General features: G+C 35.6%; 1 protein-coding gene across 4 annotated transcripts in view; it reads right to left on the reverse strand.

Annotated features, from left to right (window-relative positions):
- P4HA1 (prolyl 4-hydroxylase subunit alpha 1) overlaps positions 1–23831 on the reverse strand; it is a 95010-nt gene that overhangs the window by 3050 nt on the left and 68129 nt on the right. For all 4 annotated transcript variants that reach the window (XM_070470809.1, XM_070470811.1, XM_070470810.1 and 1 more), the window contains 4 exons: positions 14955–15058; positions 7304–7353; positions 4630–4695; positions 300–368 (listed from right to left, as the gene is read on the reverse strand). In XM_070470809.1, the coding sequence (XP_070326910.1) occupies positions 300–368; positions 4630–4695; positions 7304–7353; positions 14955–15058 (289 nt within the window). The remainder of the gene's footprint in view (positions 1–299; positions 369–4629; positions 4696–7303; positions 7354–14954; positions 15059–23831) is intronic.

Here is a 23831-nt window from a genome sequence, read left to right on the forward strand (position 1 = left end):
AAGTATGTCTGCCAAAGCTAACACATCTTATAAATAGCAAGCATCATAAGGAACCCATTTTAAAAATGAAAACTTCTAAATACTAATCCCTGGTTGTTCATACCTCTGGATACCCATGGTAAATTGTACAAAAAAAAAAAAAAAATGTAAAGATTTTCCTATAGATAATGTATTCCTTAAGTATACTACCTTTTAAAATGTTATTTATTTTTATAGATAAATAACTATAGGTATCTCTCTTCCTGAGGGGAAAAAAATACAGAGAAACACCCCCAGTTAAAATGACAAATCAAACTTACCTTTTTGGGCCAAACACTAGCTCCTACTTCAGGAAAAACAGTGGCTCCTCCTGCTAACACATCACTCATCTAATAAGAGATGACAGAGTATTATCAAAAGTGCTGGTGGAATAAAATTAAACATGCCCCTTTCGGCCGGAACCTCCATCTTCCAGCTGAGGCCCATGCGCGTCCCGCTGCTTCCCATCTCGCCCCTGGCCCCTCAGGCTAATTCGCCAAAATGACCAACACCAAGGGCAAGAGGAGGGGCGCCCACTACGTGTTCTCTAGGCCTTTTAGAAAACATGGAGCTGTTCCTTTGGCCACATACATGCGAATCTACAAGAAGGGTGATATTATAGATATCAAGGGAATGGGTACTGTTCAAAAAAGAATGCCCCACAAATGTTACCATGGCAAAACTAGAAGAGTCTACAGTGTTACCCAGCATGCTGTTGGCATCACTGTAAACAAACAAGGACAAGATTCTTGCCAAAAGAATTAATGTGCTGAGATAGATTCCTGAAACATGTGAAGGACAATGATCAAAAAAGAAGGAAACCAGAGAGAAAGGGACTTGAGTTCAGCTGAAGTGCCAGCCTGCTCCACCCAGCGAAGCACACTTCATGAGGACCAATGCAAAGGAACCCGAACTGTTGGAGCCCATTCCCTATGAATTCATGGACTGATGGGTGTAAAAATAAAGATCTAGACTGTATAAATGTTTCTCTTAATTGAGTAGAGGTGTTGTGTCCAAATTCAGTGGGTGATGTGTTTTCAAATTTAGTGTTTTTTCTTCCTGAAAGATGTAACAGTTTGTTGTTCAGTATGATCCACTGGTTAATAAACTGCCAGACATTAAAAAAAAAAAATTAAAACATGCTACTGTGAAATAGATAAGATATTGAAAACTAGAATGAGAATACCTGGACTTCTATTTACATAGATAGGTTGGTGCATGCTGATCAGTTTTTAAAAAACAAAATGCCATTTGGGTTTACATACATAGATAAAAGCAAAGGAAAGATAAAGTCAGCAAGGGAGATTGGAAAAGGATTTGGAAGATAGCTATTTTTTTTATAGCCAAGAGGTAAAAAGAGAGGATTTAAAACTGACAAATTGAGTAACATAAGGGTATAAATATGTATTATATAGCACTAGAGTATCACCTCCATGGGGGCAGGAATTTTCACCTGTTTTATTGCTGAACTTCAGTGTCTAAAATGATACCTCAAAATAGTAAGTATTCAATAAATATTTAAATAGGTGAATTCAAACAAAATAGAAATAAACACTAAGAGAAAAGTAACAAACTACAACCAGTTTTGTCATTTCTCATGTAGGGTATCAACACATAGTAACTAAAAATTAGAAAATTAACTTTATAAATCTTATAGTCTTAAAGGTAAATCAGAATAAAAACACAAATCTTCCAAATAAATTGAAGAAGCACATGCACAAAATTAGGCAAAGGAAACAGAGATCACAGAGTGACGATTTTTTCCAAAAATATAAGGGAGTATAATGTAGTGTATCATCAAGCAAAATCCATCTATATGCTATAATCAGTGATATATGGGCAATTGCTGTACCAAGCCACCAGGGAAGCTGTACCAAACAAAACAGTCTGACCTTAATATCAAACAATTTAAAGTTAAAGGCACTGAGTGATATAAAGACGTGTATTTTACTGTGATACACGTATAACCAGTATCAAAGACCTGATCGCTCTTAAGCAATGAAAAATTAACTTTAGAGAAATTTAAACTTTGTGCTATGGGCCTATCTGGGAAGAGCATTCAAATAGTGGGAAAAAATGAAAACTAATTAATAAAAATGCTGTATATAACTAAAGTGAAAGTGAAGTCGCTCAGTCGTATCTGACTCTTTGTGACCCCATGGACTGTAGCCTACCAGGATCCTCAGTCCATGGGATTTTCCAGGCAAGAATACTGGAGTGGGTTGGCATTTCCTTCTCCAATATATAAATAAAGGGGGACATAATTAATATGTAGTCTAATAGTTACAAATAATCTAACATTTATGAATACTGGACCAAATAACACAGCATCATGTATGTCTGCTTTTATGAATCAAATACAGCCAAAAGCAAATGCTTAATGGCTCTTAAATATCTGAAAAGATGCTCAACCTCTCTAATAAGAGAAATGCAAATTAAAACCACAATACTGGGCATACACACCAAGGAAACCAGATCTGAAAGAGACGCGTGCACCCCAATGTTTATCGCAGCACTGTTTATAATAGCCAGGACATGGAAGCAACCTAGATGCCCATCAGCAGACGAATGGATAAGGAAGCTGTGGTACATATACACCATGGAATATTACTCAGCCATTAAAAAGAATTCATTTGAATCAGTTCTAATGAGATGGATGAAACTGGAGCCCATTATACAGAGTGAAGTAAGCCAGAAAGATAAAGACCATTACAGTATACTAACACATATATATGGACTTTAGAAAGATGGTAATGATAACCCTATATGCAAAACAGAAAAAGAGACTCAGATGTATAGAACAGACTTGTGGATCTGGGAGAAGGCGAGGGTGGGATGTTTCGAGAGAACAGCATCGAAACATGTATATTATCTAGGGTGAAAGAGATCACCAGCCCAGGTTGGATGCATGAGACAAGTGCTTGGGCCTGGTGCACTGGGAAGACCCAGATGGATCAGGTAAAGAAGGAAGTGGGAGGGGGGATTGGGATGGGGAATACATGTAAATCCATGGCTGATTCATGTCAATGTATGACAAAAACCACTACAATATTGTAAAGTAATTAGCCTCCAACTAATAAAAATAAATGAAAAAAAAAAACACCACAATAACTGCTAATCTGATAAAGATGTACAGATCAAAAGTTTGATAAGCATCACACTTAAAAGATGGTATATAAATTAGTACAAGTCTACAGATCTCACCTCTAGAAAATATACAAAGACTTCACAACATGAATTTTTGCATAATGTTATCAACTTCTCCCGTGGTTTTCCCTTTGTGATAATTCTCATTTTTAATTTATCTTATACATCTTAAATCCTTTTTTTATAGTATCTTAGATCCTTCTGCAAACCAGATGGAGTTGTGAGAGGGAAAGAGAGAGAAGGATGAGGAGAGAAATCAGGAGAGTGACAAGGTAGGTTGGATACAGGGAGAGAGGTCTGTTAAAAAAAAAAAAAAGGAGGGGAAGAAGAATGGGAAAAAACTGGGCAGAAGACAAACAGACGGTAGCAGGGAGCAAGGAAGAAAGAAACCAGACAGAGTAGGGAGACACAGATCTAGTAGGGAGTGAAGTAAAACAGGTAACAAAAAGATTCAATTTCATATAAATCAAAGGAGGATAGGGGATGGAAATAACAATGAAATAAGCAAAACTTAATCAATATAAAGTAAATCTTTTAAAGTTAATGAAGGTTACAACACTGTAGGAGACTGTACTTGCTCAATCTAATATATCTCAATATGTCCTGACCCATGTGTTCTTTTTACATGACATGGACATCCTTCTTGAGTGGTAGAGTCTATGTTCCTTCCCTCTTGAAGCATGGCAGACACCTATAATGGCCTCAATTAATAAAATAGCAGAAGTGATAGTATTTGACTTTGGAGCATGGTTAATAAAAATGTCATGTACTGCCTTTTGTGGGAGGATGCTTGCTCTTAGGAGCCAGTCACCATGCTGTGAGGAAGCCCAGGCCACAAGTCAGTATTTTGGTCAGCTTCAATCTCAGCCTTCAAGGTGACCCCAAGTGCCAGCCATCATGAGAGATTCAGAGCAAGAACCATGAATAAAGGCCAATCTCACCACCTTGAAAGGTAAAAATCAAATTATTCATTTAAACCATTCAGTTTTCGCGTGATTTGTTATGCAGCAATAGATAACTGGGGCAAATATTATATGGTCAAAGCTTGGTTTTTTCTATACATATCAATAGATAAACAATTTTTAAAAGCATCATACTGTTTTGAAAGTAATGAACATGTGAGAATGGTTACCCTTGAGGAAAGGGCTTCCAGGGTGCTGTAATGTCCTATTTCTTGGTCTGAGTGCCGAATACACTAGATATATTCACTTTGTGAAAATTCATCAAGCTAATACCTATGATTTGTACACTTTTCTGATATGATCATTTTAACTTTCTTCCTCAGGCTGTAGTAAGTACAATCTGAAAAAATGATAAATGAAAAAAAAATCTTAACTCTTTACTCAGTTGTAAGACACATTCAACTAAGATGTTAAGAGCTAACCAAAGCAAACATCTAAACACATTAAAATAAGGCATGTGATCAAATCCCAACTGAAAATGAAAATTTTAGCTATAACTTACATAAAACAGCCACGTAGCAATTCTATTTCCTGTCCCCAGCTCTTTGAAAGCATCTGGCTCATCTTTCTGTGAATAAAATACAATTCAGTAGTAAAATTCAGTAATGCAACTTCTCCACGGGCAATGAAACATCAGTAACATGCTGAACAGTATGCTAAAAATAGCCCCTAAAGGTTCCTTTGTAATATCCAGTGCACTATATACAAAAGTCTCTCAAATATTTGTTGACTGTTGATTCAACTAGTACACTGAATACTTTTGATAAGACCATTTGGGGGGAAAAACAGATGTGTTAGTCTATACAATGAAAACCAATATCTATTATCCACAGATTGTTTTAAAAATTAACACCTATAGTTTTAGCTTCCAAACAAGCAAGACATGAGAGACTTTCAGCCACATTCATTAAATCAATTCTCTGTGGGTAAAAAAAATAACTTTGAGATTTACTTTGAACTCATGATCCATTCAAATGTTCACACTGCTACTATTCCTGTCTTTTGGACTGTCAGCACTTTAATCTGGCTGAAGAATTTACATCTGGCTATTTAAAGCTAATTAAAATACAGATAGTCTCTTGGCATTTTCTCAAAAAAAAAAAAGTATTTTATTTTTCATACAGAAATTTATACACATTCCTTTGTCATATCCTCAATATGTCCCTTAATATCCTTCAAAAGATGAATGACTAAACAAACTGGTATTTCCATACCATGAGAGACTACTCAGCAATAAAAACAAACACCCTATCAATATGTTCTGCAAAAACATGGATGGTATTTCCATACCATGAGAGATTACTCAGCAATAAAAACAAACACCCTATCAATATGTTCTGCAAAAACATGGATGAATCTCAAGGGAATTATGCTGAGTGAAAAGAAACCATCTTAAAAGGATGCATGCTGTACATAACATTTATATGACATTTATGAAGTAACAATTATCATAAAGAACAGGTTGATGATTACCAGCAGTTAGGGATAGCAGAAGGGTATGTGGAGCTAGAGGAGGACACAAGGGAGTGGTACAGTGATGGTGCAGCTATGCATCCTGACCTGAGCTGGGTAGTCACACAAAGCTACACATGTAATAAAGCTACACATGTATACACACGAGAGCCAGTGTAACTGGTGAGACATGAATGAGCTCTGTTGCTTATGCCAATGTCAGTTTTCTGGTTTTAATGATGTATGATAGTTATTCAAGATGTTAACACTGAAGAAGGCTGAGTGAAGGGCGCATGGGCTCTTCCTGTACATTTTCTGGGGGGAACTTCCTAGGAGTCTCTAATTATTTCAAAATACAAATCTAAGGGAAAAAGCTTAGTTACATTAATGTCAGAACTTAAACTGCAGTCTTTCACATCATCCAAGATCCTAAGACATTTTCAGTAATTGAAAATAGAAGGAAAATAGACTAAAAATATATTCTTTGCTAGCCTATACACAGAAAGTATCTAGGATTTTAGGATTAAGTCAGTCAAGGAATATAACACAATATATTAACAGACTGTGTTTTCTTTCCAAAGAATATACTATTTAAAAATGGTAATAGATCAAGAAGTTTATTGAATACTTGGCACATTTCCTAGAATTCATGTAATTATAATAAAGCTTAAATTAAGATTTGGTAATGACATAATTCATAGCTCAACATGTTAAAATTACTTTTATTTAAAAGGTTAAATACTTAAGCAAGAGTACTTGGGCAAGGATGGCTTTTTAACAAACTGCTTTAATATTATTTTTCCTCCAGTCTCTGCATCTATATTTTTTTTCTTTCAAAATGTATTCCTGTAATTCCTACAGATTTACTGGCCAATTCACTAATTCACTTTAGCTGTCTAATCTGTTTATCCAGTAAATTTAAAATTTCAAAAAATTTTTCAACCTGAAGATTCTGCTTATTTCAGTTAAATCATTTTTAGAATTTATTCATTTCTGTCTTATCTTTTATTTTTAAAGTATCATATAGTTATTTTATATTCTGTATCTGATCACTGAGGTATCAACACCCTGCAGGCACCTATAGCTGCTGGCAGGCCTATGCCTTCAAACTGCCCAAAGAAACTCCCCATAATACATCTTACTCAAGCCAGGATGCAAAAGGAAACTCCTGAAGTGTCCTGACACAAAGCAGATGATTTTCTAGGCCATCCTTTTTTTCTCTGAAGGTGTAAGCCTTTAGAAATTTAGGTTTCATGCAGGGATCTCAGGTCAGTAGCCTACGTTTATGCAGGTCCTCTCACAGAGCTGTTAATCTCCAAAGCTCTACATTCCTGGAGGGATATGCCTTCAGCCTCAGCCTTTTTGCTTCCTTTTAACTCTAATTTTAGTCTCTAGATTTTCTTTGTTCAGTTTGCCTTTGAGAACTTCCTATACGTTCCCCCAGGCTCAGCAATGCATTGAAAGTATCCTAAATTCTTTTACCATGTCTCTAGTTGTTTCTTACTTCTAAAATGTATAGAATATCTATCCCACCATGCTTCCACAAATGAGCTACAAATCTATTCCAAAATGAGCTATGAATTTATAATACTAAAAGAACAGAATTAACATGTAATGCCTAAACTTCAGTGGAACTTCTACATTCTCCTTTTTTTTTTTCTTTTACTTACCCATGCAAAATCAAAATAGGGTCCTAAATTCTCCATTTTTTTTTTTTTACTTACCCGTGCAAAATCAAAATGGGGTTCATACTGTCCTCCAACTCCATAATTTGCTACCTGCATGAGAAACAAGGCATGAATGAAAGAACTATCAAGATTACCATTCAAAAAATCTGAGTCCCATTTTGATGTCTTATATATCACAGTTAGGTACTTCTAAATAAATGAGAAGCAAAGCATTTTTTTTTTTAATCAGTGAGAGTTTCTAAGAAATCAAGGATGAAAAACTAACAGCTGTTATATGCTATTTTAGAATCTTAGTTAATATTATTTTCTTTAGCAAATGTTTGGAGCACATGATTTTCCTAATACATAACAAACTTTGATTTTTAGAATTAGTTTTCTAAAATTAGAATTTCACAATTTTTATTATTGCCACTAAACACTTTCCTTAAGAATTTAAATCAAGATTCATGTTTTCCAGAGCCCAAAATACTGGCAAATTCCCAATCTACTTTAATGAAATCCCCCTTGGATATGTATTTTTTTCCCTACTTAAGTAAAAAAAGGGAAGAAGTTAACATCAATTTAATTATTTCTGTTGGAAAGCCCTGACAACTTCATTTGGATGTGACAGTGCCCCAGTGTGAAGCAGCAAAAGAAAGTAAGAAAAATATTTGGTCTGAGTTCATGGTCCAGATTTCTTAGTTATAATACAGCATATATAACTTTGGATACAATCAGTTTTCTTGTTTGTAAAATAAAAATAATGTTAACTACCTCTTTTCACCCCAATATGACAAAATGCTAACAAAATGAAAGGAAAATGTAAGCTAAAGAGCATTGCTCTTAAAATGAGCACATAATTAAAACTGTTGCCCACAGCAAAGTCCAAGTCTCATGTAAATTATTATTACTGTGGATAATTTACTTCGTATGTTGTAGATGCCTTGGTTTGGATCAGACTATTCAGTCAGAAATATACCAAGTAGCCTGAAATAGCCTGTGAAGGTTAAGCAGGTAAGAATAAATACAAATTAGGAAAGAAAAAGACACATCATAGCTTTTACTTTTTTATTAATCAAATGAGTACCAAGGAAGTTGTAGATGACCATATAGTAAATGATAACTTACTTAGGCAAACTTAAATATAGGCAGTCCTGTTTTGCACAGTTCTAAAATGCACAAATCTCAGATATCATGGTTTCAGTTCAGTGGCTCAGTCATGTCCAACTCTCTGCGACCCCATGAATCGCAGCATGCCAGGCCTCCCTGTCCATCACCAACTCCCGGAGCTTACTCAAACTCATGTCCATCGAGTCAGTGATGCCATCCAGCCATCTCATCCTCTGTCATCCCCTTCTCCTCCTGCCCCCAATCCCTCCCAGCATCAGGGTCTTTTCCAATGAGTCAACTCTTTGCATGAGGTGGCCAAAGTATTGGCGTTTCAGCTTCAGCATCAGTTCTTCCAATGAACACCCGGAACTGATCTCCTTTAGGATGGACTGGTTGGCTCTCCTTGCAGTCCAAGGGACTCTCAAGAGGTCTTCTCCAAACACCACAGTTCAAAGATAACCATTAACACTAGACCCCCAACAGCACAGTGGACATTTCAGTTACCATGTTACATTAACTGTGAGTAATTATATACAAGACCACAGTAATTACTATATATAGTAGCAAATATTGCTACTAGCTCTTCAATCCACAAATTAATACATAAGCAACAGCTACACAACATGACCAATGACTAACCACTTCTCTAAAGTATCAATGATTGGCCACTGCATATCTGTTATTCAGTTCTTGTACAGACAGCAAAGCCTATGCCTTATTCCCCAGTAAAAATCTATGTGATATTTTGCAATAATAGACAATTAGAAGAAATTGCCCAACAAAGGCAATTGAAGCCGAGAAATGGAAAGCAATAATGCTGTAACTGAAATTGAAATCAAACTGAAATGGACTCAGTTCTGGGACAAGATGGGAAAAGATGAGTAAGACCTGAGCTAACTTCTCTCATGATGCAACTGATAAGGGATTAATCTCCAAAATACACAAACAGCTCACACAACTCAGTATCAGAAAAGAAACCCTAACCAAAAATGGGCAGAAGATCTAAATAGATGTTTCTCCAAAGACGACATGAAAAAAGCACATGAAAAAAATGTTCAACATCACTAATTATGGGAGAAATGCAAATCAAAACTATGAGGTATTACCTCACAAGGGTCAGAATGACCATCATCAAAAAGTCTAGAAACAAAAAATGCTGGAGAGGGTGTGCAGAAAGGAGAACCTTCCTACACTCTTGGTGGGAATGTAAACTGACAGAGCCACTACAGAGAACAGTATGGAGCTTCCTTAAAAAACGAAAAACAGAGCTTTCAAATGATTCAGCAATCCCACTCCTGGGCATATAACCAGAGAAAACCATAATTCTAAAAGATACATGCACCCAATGTTCACTGCAGCACTATTTGCAACAGCTAAGACATTTAGGAAGCAACCTAAATGTCCACTGACAGAGGAATAGACAAGGACATGGTATATACTTATCAATAGACTATTACTCAGCCATAAAAAGGAATGAAATAATTCACTTGCAACAACATAGAGATTGTCATACCAAGTGAAGTAAGTCAGAGAAAGACAAATATCATTTGATCACTTATATGTGGAATCTAAAAAAATGATACAAATGAACTTACTTACAAAACAAAAACCAGACTCAGAGAACAAGCTTATGGTTGGGGGTGTGGAAAGACTAAGGGAAAGGGATAGATAGGGAGTTTGGGATGGACATAAACACACTGCTGTATTCAAAATGGATAACCAACAAGGACCAAGATGGGAGGGGAGTTTGGGGGAGAGTGTGTGTGTGCACGCACTTAGTTGTGTCTGACTCTTTGTGACCCCATGGACTGTAGCCCACCAGGCTCTTTTGTCCATGGAATCTTTCAGGAAAGAATATTGGAATGGGTTGTCATTTCCTCCTCCAGGGGATCTGCCCAACCCAGGAACTGAACCCACATCTCCTACACAGGCAGGCAGATTCTTTATCACTGTGCCATCTAGGGGAGAATGGATACATGTATATGTATAGCTGAGTCCCTTCACTGTTCACCTAAAACCATCACAACATTGTTAATCAGCTATACTCCAATACAAACTACAAAATTGGAAAAAAAAAAAAAAAAAGACATGGTTACCAAAGCAGAAAGGTGGCAGGAAGGGATAAATTAGGAACTTGGGATTAACATACACATACTAGTTAATATGAGGCTTCCCAGGTGGTGCAGTGGTAAAGAATCCACCTAGGGGATTTACGACTGAGCAGTGTGTACACACACACACCACTATATATAAAATAGATAACTAATAAGGACTTACTATATAGCACAAGGAACTCTACTGAATACTCTGTAATAACCTACAGGGGAAAAGAATCTGAAAAAGAATACATATCTATAGATATGTGTAACTAAATCACTTTGCAGTATGCCTGAAACTAACACAACATTGTAAATCAACTATAATTCAATATTAAAAAGAAAACTCATGCTGATCCCCCCACAAATCAAACTAAAATGGAGATGAAGAATAAAAGGCTGACAAGGAAAATGTTTCCAACTTTTGCTGTTTGAGAAACTCTAGATATGCAGTCAGAGGAATCTGGTGAAGGTCAGAGGAATTTTGTTGACAGTAAACTTACTAACATAAAGAAAGTGATCATGATGAAAAGAATGAAGATATCTTGGAGGAAGTGACTTTGGAAAAAAATCATCAATAAAAGATCTCTCAGAGATATTTAACAACATTAAAAGCAAAAGGATAAAACACAAAAAGCTGAACCAAACTTAGAAGCAGGGAAATTTACAAAGAAAGAGAAAAGATGCTCACTCTGTATCATAAGTTTCACAATGAGAAGGAAGGAAACTACTGTTGAAAAGTGCTTACAAAGATTTAAAACACGGTAATCCTCAATATTTCTAATATTTTAAATTACTGAGACAATTCAACAGTAAAGACTAGTTTTCAACAAATGATGCTGGGACAATTGCCTACATAACCACATGAAAAGAATGAAGTTGGGCCTCTACATTACATCATATATAAAAATGACTCAAGATGGATCAAAGACCTGAATGTAAGAAATAGAACCATGCAAGTTATAGGAAAAACCACAGGTGTAAATCTTTATGTCCTTGGATTAGGCAATGGTTTCTTAAGACACCTTAAGCAAAAGCAACCAAAAAAAAAAAAAATCAGACTTCATAGAAATTAAAAATTTTTGCCAAAGGACACCATCAAGAAAGTAAAAGACACCCCAGAGAATGTGAGAAAATATTTGCAAACCATATACTTAATATGGGTCCAGTATTCAGAACATATGAACAACACATATAACCCAATAAAAGACAAATAACCCCATTAAAAAAACAGGCAAAGGATTTAAATACAAATTTTTTCATAGATATAAAAATAGCTAATAAGCTCATGAAAAGATACTCAACATCATTAGCAATCAGTTCAGTTCAGTTACTCAGTCGTGTCTGACTCTCTGCAACCCCATGAACCGCAGCACGCCAGGCCTCCTTGTCCAGCATCAACTCCCAGAGTTTACCCAAACTCATGTGCATTGAGTCGGTGATGCCATCCAGCCATCTCATCCTCTGTTGTCCCCTTCTCCTCCTGCCCTCAATCTTTCCCAGCATCAGGGTCTTTTCAAATAAGTCAGCTCTTCCCATCAGGTGGCCAAAGTACTGGAGTTTCAGCTTCAACATCAGTCCTTCCAATGAACACCCAGGACTGATCTCCTTTAGGATGGACTGGTTGGATCTCCTTGCAGTCCAAGGGACTCTCAAGAGTCTTCTCCAACACCACAGTTCAAAAGCATCAATTCTTCAGCTCTCAGCTTTCTTTACAGTCCAACTCTCACATCCATACATGACTACTGGAAAAACCATAGCCTTGACTAGATGGACCTTTGTTGACAAAGTAATGTCTCTGCTTTTTAATATGCTGTCTCGGTTGGTCATGACTTTCCTTCCAAGGAGTAAGCGTCTTTTAATTTCATGGCTGCAATCACCATATGCAGTGATGTTGGAGCCCCCAAAAATAAAGTCAGCCACTGTTTCCTCATCTATTTGCCATGAAGTGATGGGACCAGATGCCATGATTTTAGTTTTCTGAATGTTGAGCTTTAAGCCAGCTTTTTGACTCTTTAGTTCTTCTTCACTTTCTGCCTTAAGGGTGGTGTCATCTGCATATCTGAGGTTATTGATATTTCCCCCAGCAATCTTGATTCCAGCTTATGATTCTTCCAGCCCAGTGTTTCTCATGATGTACTCTGCATTTAAGTTAAATAAGCAGAGTGACAATATACAGCCTGGACATACTCCTTTTCCTATTTGGAACCAGTCTGTTGTTCCGTGTCTAGTTCTAACTGTTGCTTCCTGACCTGCATACAGGTTTCTCAAGAGGCAGGTCGGGTGGTCTGGTATTCCCATTTCTTTCAGAATTTTCCACAGTTTATTATTCCACACAGTCAAAGGCTTTGGCATAGTCAATAAAGCAGAAATAGATGTTTTTCTGGAACTCTCTTGCTTCTTCGATGATCCGGTGGATGTTGGCAATTTGATCTCTGCTTCCTCTGCCTTTTCTAAAACCAGCTTGAACATCTGGAAGTTCACAGTTCACGTATTGCTAAAGCCTGGCTTGGAGAATTTAGAGCATTACTTTACTAGCGTGTGAGATGAGTGCAACTGTGAGGTAGTTTGAGCATTCTTTGGCATTGCCTTTCTTAGGGATTGGAATGAAAACTGACCTTTTCCAGTCCTGTGGCCACTGCTGACTTTTACACATTTGCTGACATATTGACTGCAGCATTTTCACAGCATCATCTTTTAGGATTTGAAATAGCTCAACCGGAATTCCATCACCTCCACTAGCTTTGTTCGTAGTGATGCTTCCTTGACTTTGCATTCCAGGATGTCTGGCTCTAGGTGAGTGATCACACCATTGTGATTATCTGGGTCATGAAGATCTTTTTTGTACAGTTCTTCTTTGTATTCTTTCCACCTCTTCTTAATATCTTCTGCTTCTGTTAGGACAATACCATTTCTGTCCTTTATTGAGCCCATCTTTGCATGAAATGTTCCCTTGGTATCTCTAATTTTCTTGAAGAGATCTCTAGTCTGTGCCATTCTATTGTTTTTCTCTATTTTTTTGCATTGATCATTGAGGAAGGCTTACTTATGTCTCCTTGCTAGTCTTTGGAACTTGCATTCAAATGGGTATATCTTTCCTTTTCTCCTTTGCTTTTCACTTCTCTTCTTTTCACAGCTACTTGTAAGGCCTCCTCAGACAGCCATTTTGCTTTTTTGCATTTCTTTTTCTTGGGGATGGTCTTGCTCCCTGTCTCCTGTACAATGTCACGAACCTCTGTCCATAGTTCATCAGGCACTCTATCAGATCTAATCCCTTAAATCTGTTTCTCACTTCCACTGTATAATCATAAGGGATTTGATTTAGGTCATACCTGTATGATCTAGTGGTTTTCCAGGGAAATGCAATTAAAAACCATAATGAAATTGCATTTCAAACATATTAGAGTAATCTTAATTTAAAAAAACAGGCAAGAACAGGTGTTGGCAAAGATGTGACAAAAATAGAACCCTTGTACATTGCCAGTGGGATCATAAAATCATGTGGCCATTTGGGAAAACAGTTTGTCAGCTCCTCAAATATTAAAGATAACACATGACCCAGCACATTTCCTTAAGTAGATATATACCCAAGAGGAATTTAAATGCTGTCTGTTCAAAAATTTGTAATGTTCATAGCATTAGTCATAATATCCAAAGAGTGGAAACAAATGTTCTTCAACTGATAAATAAAATGTGGTATATCCAACAAGAGAGTATTATTCAGACATGAAAAAGCATGAAGTACTGATTCATGCTACAACACATATATAGCTTAAAAACATTGTTAAGTGAAATAACCCAAATATAGCAAGCCACATATTGTATTACTCCATTTATATGAAATATCTAGAATAGGCAAATTCATAGAAAGTAGAGAAGCATTTGCCAGGGGCACTAGAGCAGGGGAATGGAGAGTGATTAAATGGGGTTTCTTTTGGTGTGATGAAAATAGTGGTGATGATTGTACAACCATGTAAATATTAAAACCAGGGTAAATTTTACGGTATATGAATAGAAAACAGAAAGAAAAAATTATTTATGAAAAACTGTACTAATAAATATTAGTATTACATATTTTTAATTTCCCTAGAAATTTATACTCAACAGTAAGAGTTTTTAATGTTTTGAGAAAAAATTTTAAAGGTCCCAGAACAATTTTAAGTTTTCCCACTGATTATTAAGATCAGTGTACACGGTTTCAGCCTATATATTCACTTTTACAGTCACAAAGTATATTGCAAATTGAATATTGTCTGTACAGTGACAGAAAAATCTCATCTAAAGCATCTTTAAAAAAAAATTTTAACTTTTTATTTTGTATTGGAGTATAGCCAATTAATAGTGTTGTGATAATTTGAGATGGATAGCAAAGGGACTCAGCCATGCATATAGATGTATCCATTCTCCCCCAAACTCCCCTCCCATCCAGGCTGCCACATAACATTGAGGAGAGTTCTCTATGTGAAGCATCTTTTGAAGAAGTAGAAGAATAATGTGATTACCTACCTGTAATTCCTCTGCTGTGGAGACATCTAGTCCTGTTAGATCTTGGATTCTCATATTAATTCGAGACACCACAGGGTTTTCATAGCCAGACAGCCAGGCACTAAAAACATGAAGAAAATATTAGTTTTTACTGATTAAGTTTCAATACATAAAGGCCATTTTAAAAGCCATAATATTATGGCTTTATCTATAAGCATTTAGTTGATTTGTTTCTTTGATAGGATTTTTACTGATGTTAAAGGATGTTACATTCAACAGCTGGAGGTTGGAAAGGAAAAAAATTAATATCATTTATTACAGAGTTTTCATGAAAGCAGGTAGGTTAATGTAAGAAGGCTATAAAGGACTATCTACACTGAGAATTTCTTGTTAATTTTGAAAAAAATATATATATATCAAACAAACATATATATCAAACTGAAAACAACTATTCCTTTTAGGTAAGGTATAGAAACTGGCCAAGGTGGAGGTTAGGGATTTTAACTTGATTTATATAATGCTAATATTTTATAAGGAAAAGAATTCATGTACTGATTGTGTAAATAAAAAAGTTTTTAAAAGATAGCCAACACACACAGTAGGATGGCTATAATCAAAAAGATGGACAATCACAAGTGTTGGTGATGATGTGAAGTAATCAGAACCCTCATATATTGCTGGTAGGAATGTAAACTAGTGCAGTCTCTCTGGAAAACACTTTGGCAGTTCCTCAAATTGTTAAACATAGAGTGACCTAGTAATTCCATGCCTAGGTATATATATCCAAGAGAAATTAAAATGTGTGTTCATAGCAAAACTTGTGCACAAATGTTCACAGTAGCATTGTTAATGGCCAAAAAGTGGAAATAATCCAAATGTCCATCAACTGATGGACAGATACATAAAATGTAATATATCCATAAGATGGATTATTGTGTCATGAAAAGGAAGTACTGATACATACCACAACATGGATGAACCTTGAAACCATTATGTTAAAGATAAATCAGATACAAAAGGTCACACATTATGATTCTATTTACATGAAATGTCCAGGTAAATCGATAGAGACAGTAGATTAGTGGTTGCCAGGGGAAGGGGGAATTAAGGAATGGTTGCTAATGGGTACAGGATTTCCTTTTGGTGGCGAAAATGTTCTGGAATTAGATAATGGTGATGACTGCACAGCTAAGAAGACTGAAAACCACTGAACCGTATACTTTAAAGGATGAATTTTATGGTATGGAAACTATAGGTCCATAAAATGGTACTGCAAAATTCAACTCTCTCCTTTATGTATGCTTTTTCCCAGTCTAATAGAGTTTTTCTTTCTTCACTTCTCTCATCAAGCTATGGTCCATCATTTCTACAGCATCAGCAATTTTTTTTAGTAGTGCCATGGCTGCAAGATCTTAGTTTCCCAAACAGGGATTGAACCCATGCCTCCTGCAATGGAAGCGTGGTGTCCTAACCACTGGACCACCAGGGAAGTCCCTCAACAGCATTCTTGATAAAAGCCTAAATTCAACTCTCTGGCAAAAAGACAATCCCGAATGAATTTCTTTTCTCCAAGCTTATACCTGTATTACCAAATTCTACTGGAGAAAATAACGAAATAAGGCAAATACATTCCACTAAAACTTCATGAACACTGACTTTAAGTGGGCCTTACCCTCTCCTTTATTCTGAACGCCAGCCCACCCGTGAGTCCCCCTTCACTCAGTGGACAACATATCTCCTACTTAGAAGACAAAACAGAAACCATACATCTATTCCTGATACACAGTTCATTCTAGTTCATTCCAGTTCCAAGAGGAGATTTCTCTCCATTACCTGAGGCCAATCCTCTGCCTTAGATTCTATTATCTCCTGCCATTTCAGGAATCATGAATCACTGATTAGCCCTTCTCTCTCTTACGTAATCAGCATCCATTCTCAATAATTCCTCCCACAGCTTTTAACAGGGCTTAAGACTCTCCCATTAAACAAATAAGCAAAAATTTCAAATTCTTTCCCTCAATTCTTTCTCTCTCCAGCTACCAACTTCTTTCTCCTCCCTCTTCAAGCCAACCTTTTCAGAGACTCTTCACTTCTCAATCCATTCCAATCTAGCTTTAATCTCTATCACTCCATCAAAACCACTCTTGCTAATATCACCCATAATCCTACTGTTATTAAATCTAACAAGATTTTCTGATTTTTCTCACAGTTATTTGCTCTTTTAGTAACATTTCACAATGTTCATCCCTCTTGAAACTCTCCTCCTCACTCATGCATTCTCCAGGTAGTCCTTGCTTACTAACTCTTTAGCTTGAAGTCTCCTGTTATCAAGAAGAACACCTTCACTTTTACCATTTTAGGAAATTATCGGTCTCATCTTTCACTGTATAGTTTTAAAATTATAAAAGCTTGTTATATTCAACATTATAATATGCTTGTTTATTTAACAAGACTATCACAAATGCTTGTTATATTCAACAAATGGTTCTGGGACACAGGATAACCATGTGCAAAAGAAAGAAGATGAACCCCCACCTCAATCACATTATAATAAAAAAATTAACTCAGAAGGGATTAAAGATCTAAATATAAGAGCTAAAATTACAAAACTTTTTGGAAAAAAACATGATGTATATCTCTGTGACCTTAGATTAGTCATTGCTTTAGCTATGACATCAAAAGTAGAAACAATAACAACAAAAACAAACAGGACATCATCAAAATAAACTGTAATTTCAAGAGACATGAATTTCAGAACAGCATTATTCATAATAGTCAAAAAGTAGAAATAACTCAAATATCTATCAAAAGATAGATAAAATGTGGTGTATCTATACAAAAGAATATTGCTCAACCATACCCTGAAAACATGCTAAACAAAAGAAGCCAGACACTAAAAGGTCACGTATATGATTCCATGTACACAAAATATTCAAGAGAGGCAAATCCATTAAAAACAGAAAGTAGATTAGTGGTTGCCCAGGGTTGGGGCAGGTAGGGGATTAAGGATTGGGTAGTTATGGCTGAGGAGTGTAAAACTTCTCTTTGGGGTAATGAAAATGTTCTAAAATTAATTGCGGTGATGGAGGCACAATTCTCTAACTCTACTAATAACCACTGACTTATACACTTCAAATGGGTGAATTGTATGGTATATAGTTCAATAAAGCTTTTTTTTGGCCACACCAAGCAGCTTGCAGGATCTTAATTTTCCAACCAGGGGCTAAACCCATACCCCCTGCATTGGGAGATCAAAGTCTTAACCACTGGACTGCGAGGCAAGTCCCTCAATAAAGCTATTTTTAAAAGAAATACTTATTATAAAAATTTCAAAGAGTATAAAAGTACATGAAGTCCCTTTCCTAGTCTCAAAACACTATTAACAAATAGATATATATCCTCTCAATAGCTTTTCCCTGTGTGTAAACAAACTTACTGAGAGAATTAAAAAAAAAAAAAAAGAATCCACCCTTCAACCTTTCACCTTAAAATACACATATACTTTTTTCTCCCTAAAAATACTTCTGACATATTTCCTAGTTAATACACATAATGCTACCTCATTTTTTAAAATTACTGTGGTAAAAAATATACAACATAAAATTAACCATTTTAACCATTTTTAAGAGTGCAATTCAGGGGTGTTAAATACATTCACAAAGTTGCACAAGCATCACCACTCTCTATTTCCAAAACTTTTTCTCCATCCCACACTGAAATTCTGTATACTCTGAAACAACAATTTGCCATCTCCTTCTCCTCCCATTCCTGGGTAACCTCTAGCCCACTTTTTGTCTGTATGAATTTGCCTATTCTAGATACCTCCTATAAGTGGAATCATACCATATTTGTTCTTTTGTGCCTGGCTTATTCACTTAGTAAATATCCTCAAGGTTCATCCATGTTACAGCATGTATCAGAGTTTCAGTCCTTTTAAAGGTTGAATATAGTCTGTGATTTGTTTATACCACATTTTATTTATCCATTCACCCACTAATTGATACTTGGGTTGCCTCTACCTGTTGACTATCATGAATAAGGCTGTTATGAACATGGATGTACAAGTAATCAGTTCGAGACCTCTTCTCAATTTGGGGGGATATATACCTAGAAGTGGAATTTCTAGATCATACCATAATCCCATGTTCGACTTTATGAGGAACTGCCGGCCTGTTTTCCACAGCAACTATACCACTTTACATTTCAATTCATCACTTTTTTTTAATTACTGTTTTTTATTTTTAACATTAAAATATCTTTAATTCCAAGATGACCACAAAGGTCAATAAAGCACTGGTTTAAAAAGTCCGTTTCTAATTTTTCTCTATTACAAACAATATTGTAACAAATTTCTGTATACATTTTGCATACTTCTGCAACTATCTCTGTAGGATAATTTCCTAGATGTGGAAATACTACATGAGTTTTACATTTTGATAAATGATATCAAATTGCCTTCCAAAAGTATTTGTGACTTATACTTCTGTCAACTGTTTATGAGTGCCCATTTCATAAAATCCTTGACAGTATCAATCTTTTTAATCTTTGCCAATCTTAGAGGCAAAAACATTTTAATTGTTTAAATTTTTTAAAAGTTTTAATTTGCACTTCTCACTCTATCATAAACTATCTTAATAGAAGGTTTAGAAATTAAGCCTCAGATGAGAGACAGTCACTGATAACCACAGCTTTAAAAGAAACTGCTATAGTCACGGCAGAGGAAAATGAGTTCTACATAGGAGGTTATTTCACTTAATTTGACTTTTATATGAAACCTCTCCAAAATATAGTAAGATTCTCCTAAGCTGGAGAACACATTTAAAACATTTTACTCATCCCATCCTTAAAAGCAATACTGCTAATCTGTCTTCAGGAACATTATCGTAGACTTAGTGGATAGTTGAATTAGCTCAGTTATTTTAACACTACTAAAAATGACAAGACAATGATACTGTAATATGTTAACTGTTCTTTAGGATCTAGAAGTCTTACTCCTACATTAAATTAAATAAATAAGATATCAACATTCTTCTAGAATTCAGTGCTTTAACTGAGTTAGAATGTAAAATTATAGCATTTACTGTAACCTGGAAAAAAATCATTTGAAGAACATTCTCTATCTTTTGTACAATTGAAAATGTCAACTAAGTTATACAGTGTTTTTTCCACAAAAAAATAGTTCAGCGCTAGGAGAAAAACAGAACTCTTTATGTGTCTTCTTTTTCCATTAATAATTAGATAACCCAAAATCTATTTCTTTTGGTCTTAATGACAGGAACTGAGAGTTAAGTTGTACATGCAGAGTAACATTGACATTTTTTCATTTCTAAAGAGTTTCTGCTGTAAAAAAAGTTCATTATCCTTTTAATATATACTTTAAAAATATCACTGGAATGCTTTATTTAAGTAAGAAGAAACAGTCTGACGTTGCATGACTGTATTTCTAATACTAAGAAACACATGCTCAAGTAAACAGACAACACCACTTTGGAGGTTTTTAAGTGAAAGTCACTCAGTCATGTCCAACTCTTTGCAACCCCAAGGACTGTACAGTTCATGGAATTAATTCTCCAGGCCAGAATACTGGAGTGGGTAGCCTTTCTCTTCCCCAGGTGATCTTCCCAACCCAGGGATCAAACTCAGGTCTCCTGCACTGCAGGCAGATTCTTTACCCGCTGAGCCACAAGGGAAGGTTAAGATTGTTACAAAACTGCCAAAAGAAAACATGATTAATGTAATCTGCATACCACTATGTGATTTTTTAGCAAAGGTAAAATATAATTCAGGGCCCAAAGTTACAGAGGGCAAAACTTTCAATAACTCTTCCCTATGTGCTTCACAATTAACAAAGAAAGGCTAATCATCTAGACTTGGAATTTATCCAGTCCCTTTAGTTCTCAGTGGGACAGTTATACAATAACACTATAGATCTATCTAGATCTATCCATTTCAGTTATCTCAATCTGAGAACGACTGTTCTAGCCAATAGAAGGGGATGTTGTTGTTACAAGCTATGCCAATTAAAAAAAAAAATTGGTATCACTCAAGGCTATCCGCCTTAACCTCTAAACTGTAAAAATATTCATACATTTTTACACTCCATTTGCTCCTTTTTAACATGGGGTAAATTAAATCTTAAGCATAATAAGATATCATATTATAGGAAATCCGTACTTCAAAGTAAAAAATGAAATCACTTCCAAGAAGTGATACTGATTCCACCAAAATTAAAGAAGCTTTTTCTACCACACTCAATAAACTGTTTATTTGCAATATATTACTTTAACTGGACTTATGAACTCATATAACTGCCTTCTCTGAGTAGACAACTGAATGTGTATGGGCGTATGTGTGCTCAGTCACTCAACTGTGTCCAACTCTTTGTGACCACATGGACTGTAGCTCGCCAGGCTCCTCTATCCATGAAATTTTCTAGGCAAGAATAATGGAGTGGGTTGCCATTTCCTTCTCCAGGGGATCTTCCTGAGCCAGGGATCAAACCTGCGTCTCTTGTATCTCCTTCATTGACAAATGGATTCTTTTATCACGCACCACCTATAACTGAATGATTACCTCTCAAAAACTAAAATTCCATTACTTTGATTTAGCCAAACTATTAGCTTCTCCAGTAACAAGCTGAGGTGGAGCGGTGGTAAAGAATTTGCCTGCCAAAGCAGGAGACACAGGTTCAATCCCAGAGTTGGGAAGATCCCCTGGAGAAGGAAATGGCAACCCATTCCAATATTCTTGCCTGGAAAATTTCATGGAGAGAGGAGCCTGAAGGCTACAGTCTACGAGGGTGCAAAGAGTCAGACACAGCTGAGCACACACACACACACAGTAAAACTTTAGGGTGTTTTTTTTTTATATATATATACTGGAAAGACAAAAAATGATTTGCCAAAAGTTCACATGTAGTCAATAAAGTAAATATTTTGTTTTTTAAACAGTAGTGGATTTCCACACGTATTCTGCCCAAAGAAAATTCTATTTGCTAGAACATGAACATATTTTCACTTCCACAGATGATGATGCAATCATTTAGAAATGTCTCAGAATACAGATATTTGAAATTCCCTTCTGACTCTTTCAAAATACAGATGTTCCCAGAGAAAAAGGGACCTCTTTAACTGACATCAGTACACACAAACTCTTTCTGCTGTTTTGCACTGGAGATGCCTTCTTCAGAGGTATAAAATATGAAGGAAACATAAAACACTCATTTATTTCACTTGTGAGATCTCCAAATTTCAGATTTACAGTGATGGGTAGAAAATCTCTCAATAGATATTAAATTTTCAAAATAGTAAAAGCTTTTTATTTGTTAAAATATGAAATGTACTGGACATTTCAAGGAGCAAATTCTTTCCTTAACTATTAAGACCTCTCTCTCACTTTAAAGATTTTATTTTTTAAAGGGCTGATGAAAATTTTTCCTTTAGAGTAAAAATGAAAACCACTGTGCTATGGAATTCTTTTTTTACTAGGTTGTTTTGAACACAAACACACACTCACACTACATACTTTGCCAAGTCTGCGTGAATTTACTGTGGTGTTATTCACTCTTTCAATGTGTCTAATGTTACTGGCTAAGTATCTTCTGTTGTTAAATATAATATAAAGTATGGCTATACCTTTCTCAAAAATCCAGAGCTATGAAATTATAATATTTTCAAAAATAAGCTCAGAATGTTTAGAAATATTTAGCTCCAAAGAGGGGAAAAAAAGGTTTGGATCACCTTTCCAAGAGTAATTTGACTTTTGGTAAGAGTCCAGTGACTCTGTGGGCTGAATATTTTGTCAAAAAGTCCATTGTATATATAGAAAATTTCCAAAAATGACTTTGAAAACACTAAGTTCATAAAATTTTAAGTGCTTCCTAAAAACATCCAAATCTGGAGAACTTACTAGTTTTATGACACTTAAAAAAAAAAAGCCTAAAACCATGTAATAATCTCTAATAAAATATATAATGGATTTATATTTTTTAAAAAATAGATGAGCTCACTTTTTAGACATGAAAAGGTTCTATAAATGGAAAATTACTGTACTCAACTTCAAATGAGGGTTAATTATTATACAATGCACAGAAGCATTATAATCATGGTTTAACATGTTTGTCCAAATTAATTATTGCAAATCCTTACCTTGTATTAGTATTGACAAACATCAAAATCACATTACAGGAATGTGATTGGGGTAAGGGGATAGATAGCGGTATAGGACAGACAGTATACCAAAATATGTGTGTGGGGATGCTGAATACATGAATAAGACTTTTAGTCATAAAAATATGTTTTTATATATATTCATCACATTATACTTCTCCACAACAAAATATTTATGTAAACTGATAAAAATATAAATTTCCTGTAACATAAAGGCTTAGCTGTTTAAAAAAAAAAAAACATGTCTCCTAGAATGGGTTATTACAATGCTTTTGAATTGTGGTGCGGGGGAAGATTCTTGAGAGTCCCTTAGACAGCAATGAAGTCAAATCAATCAATCCTAAAGGAAATCAACCCTGAATATTCATTGGAAGCTGAAGCTCCAACACTCTGGCCACCTAATGTGAAGGGCCAACTCACTGGAAAAGACCCTGATGCTGGGAAAGATTTGAGGGCAAGAAGAAAAGGGGACGGCAGAGGATGAGACAGTGAGATAGCATCACTGACTCAATGGACATGAATTTGAGCAAACTCTGGGAGATAGTGAAGAGCAGGGAGGCCTAACATGCTGCAGTCCGTGGGGTTCCAGAGAGTCGGACATGACTTAGCGACCGAACAACAGCAATCTAAAGAGCACAATTAAACAATCATCATCAAATACAAAAAATGAAAATATATTAAAATATTCCTAAGGAGATGAAGCTTAGTTAATTTTCAATTAAGTAT

This window comes from Odocoileus virginianus, chromosome 7, assembly GCF_023699985.2.
Source record: "Odocoileus virginianus isolate 20LAN1187 ecotype Illinois chromosome 7, Ovbor_1.2, whole genome shotgun sequence".
Taxonomy (NCBI): domain Eukaryota; kingdom Metazoa; phylum Chordata; class Mammalia; order Artiodactyla; family Cervidae; genus Odocoileus; species Odocoileus virginianus.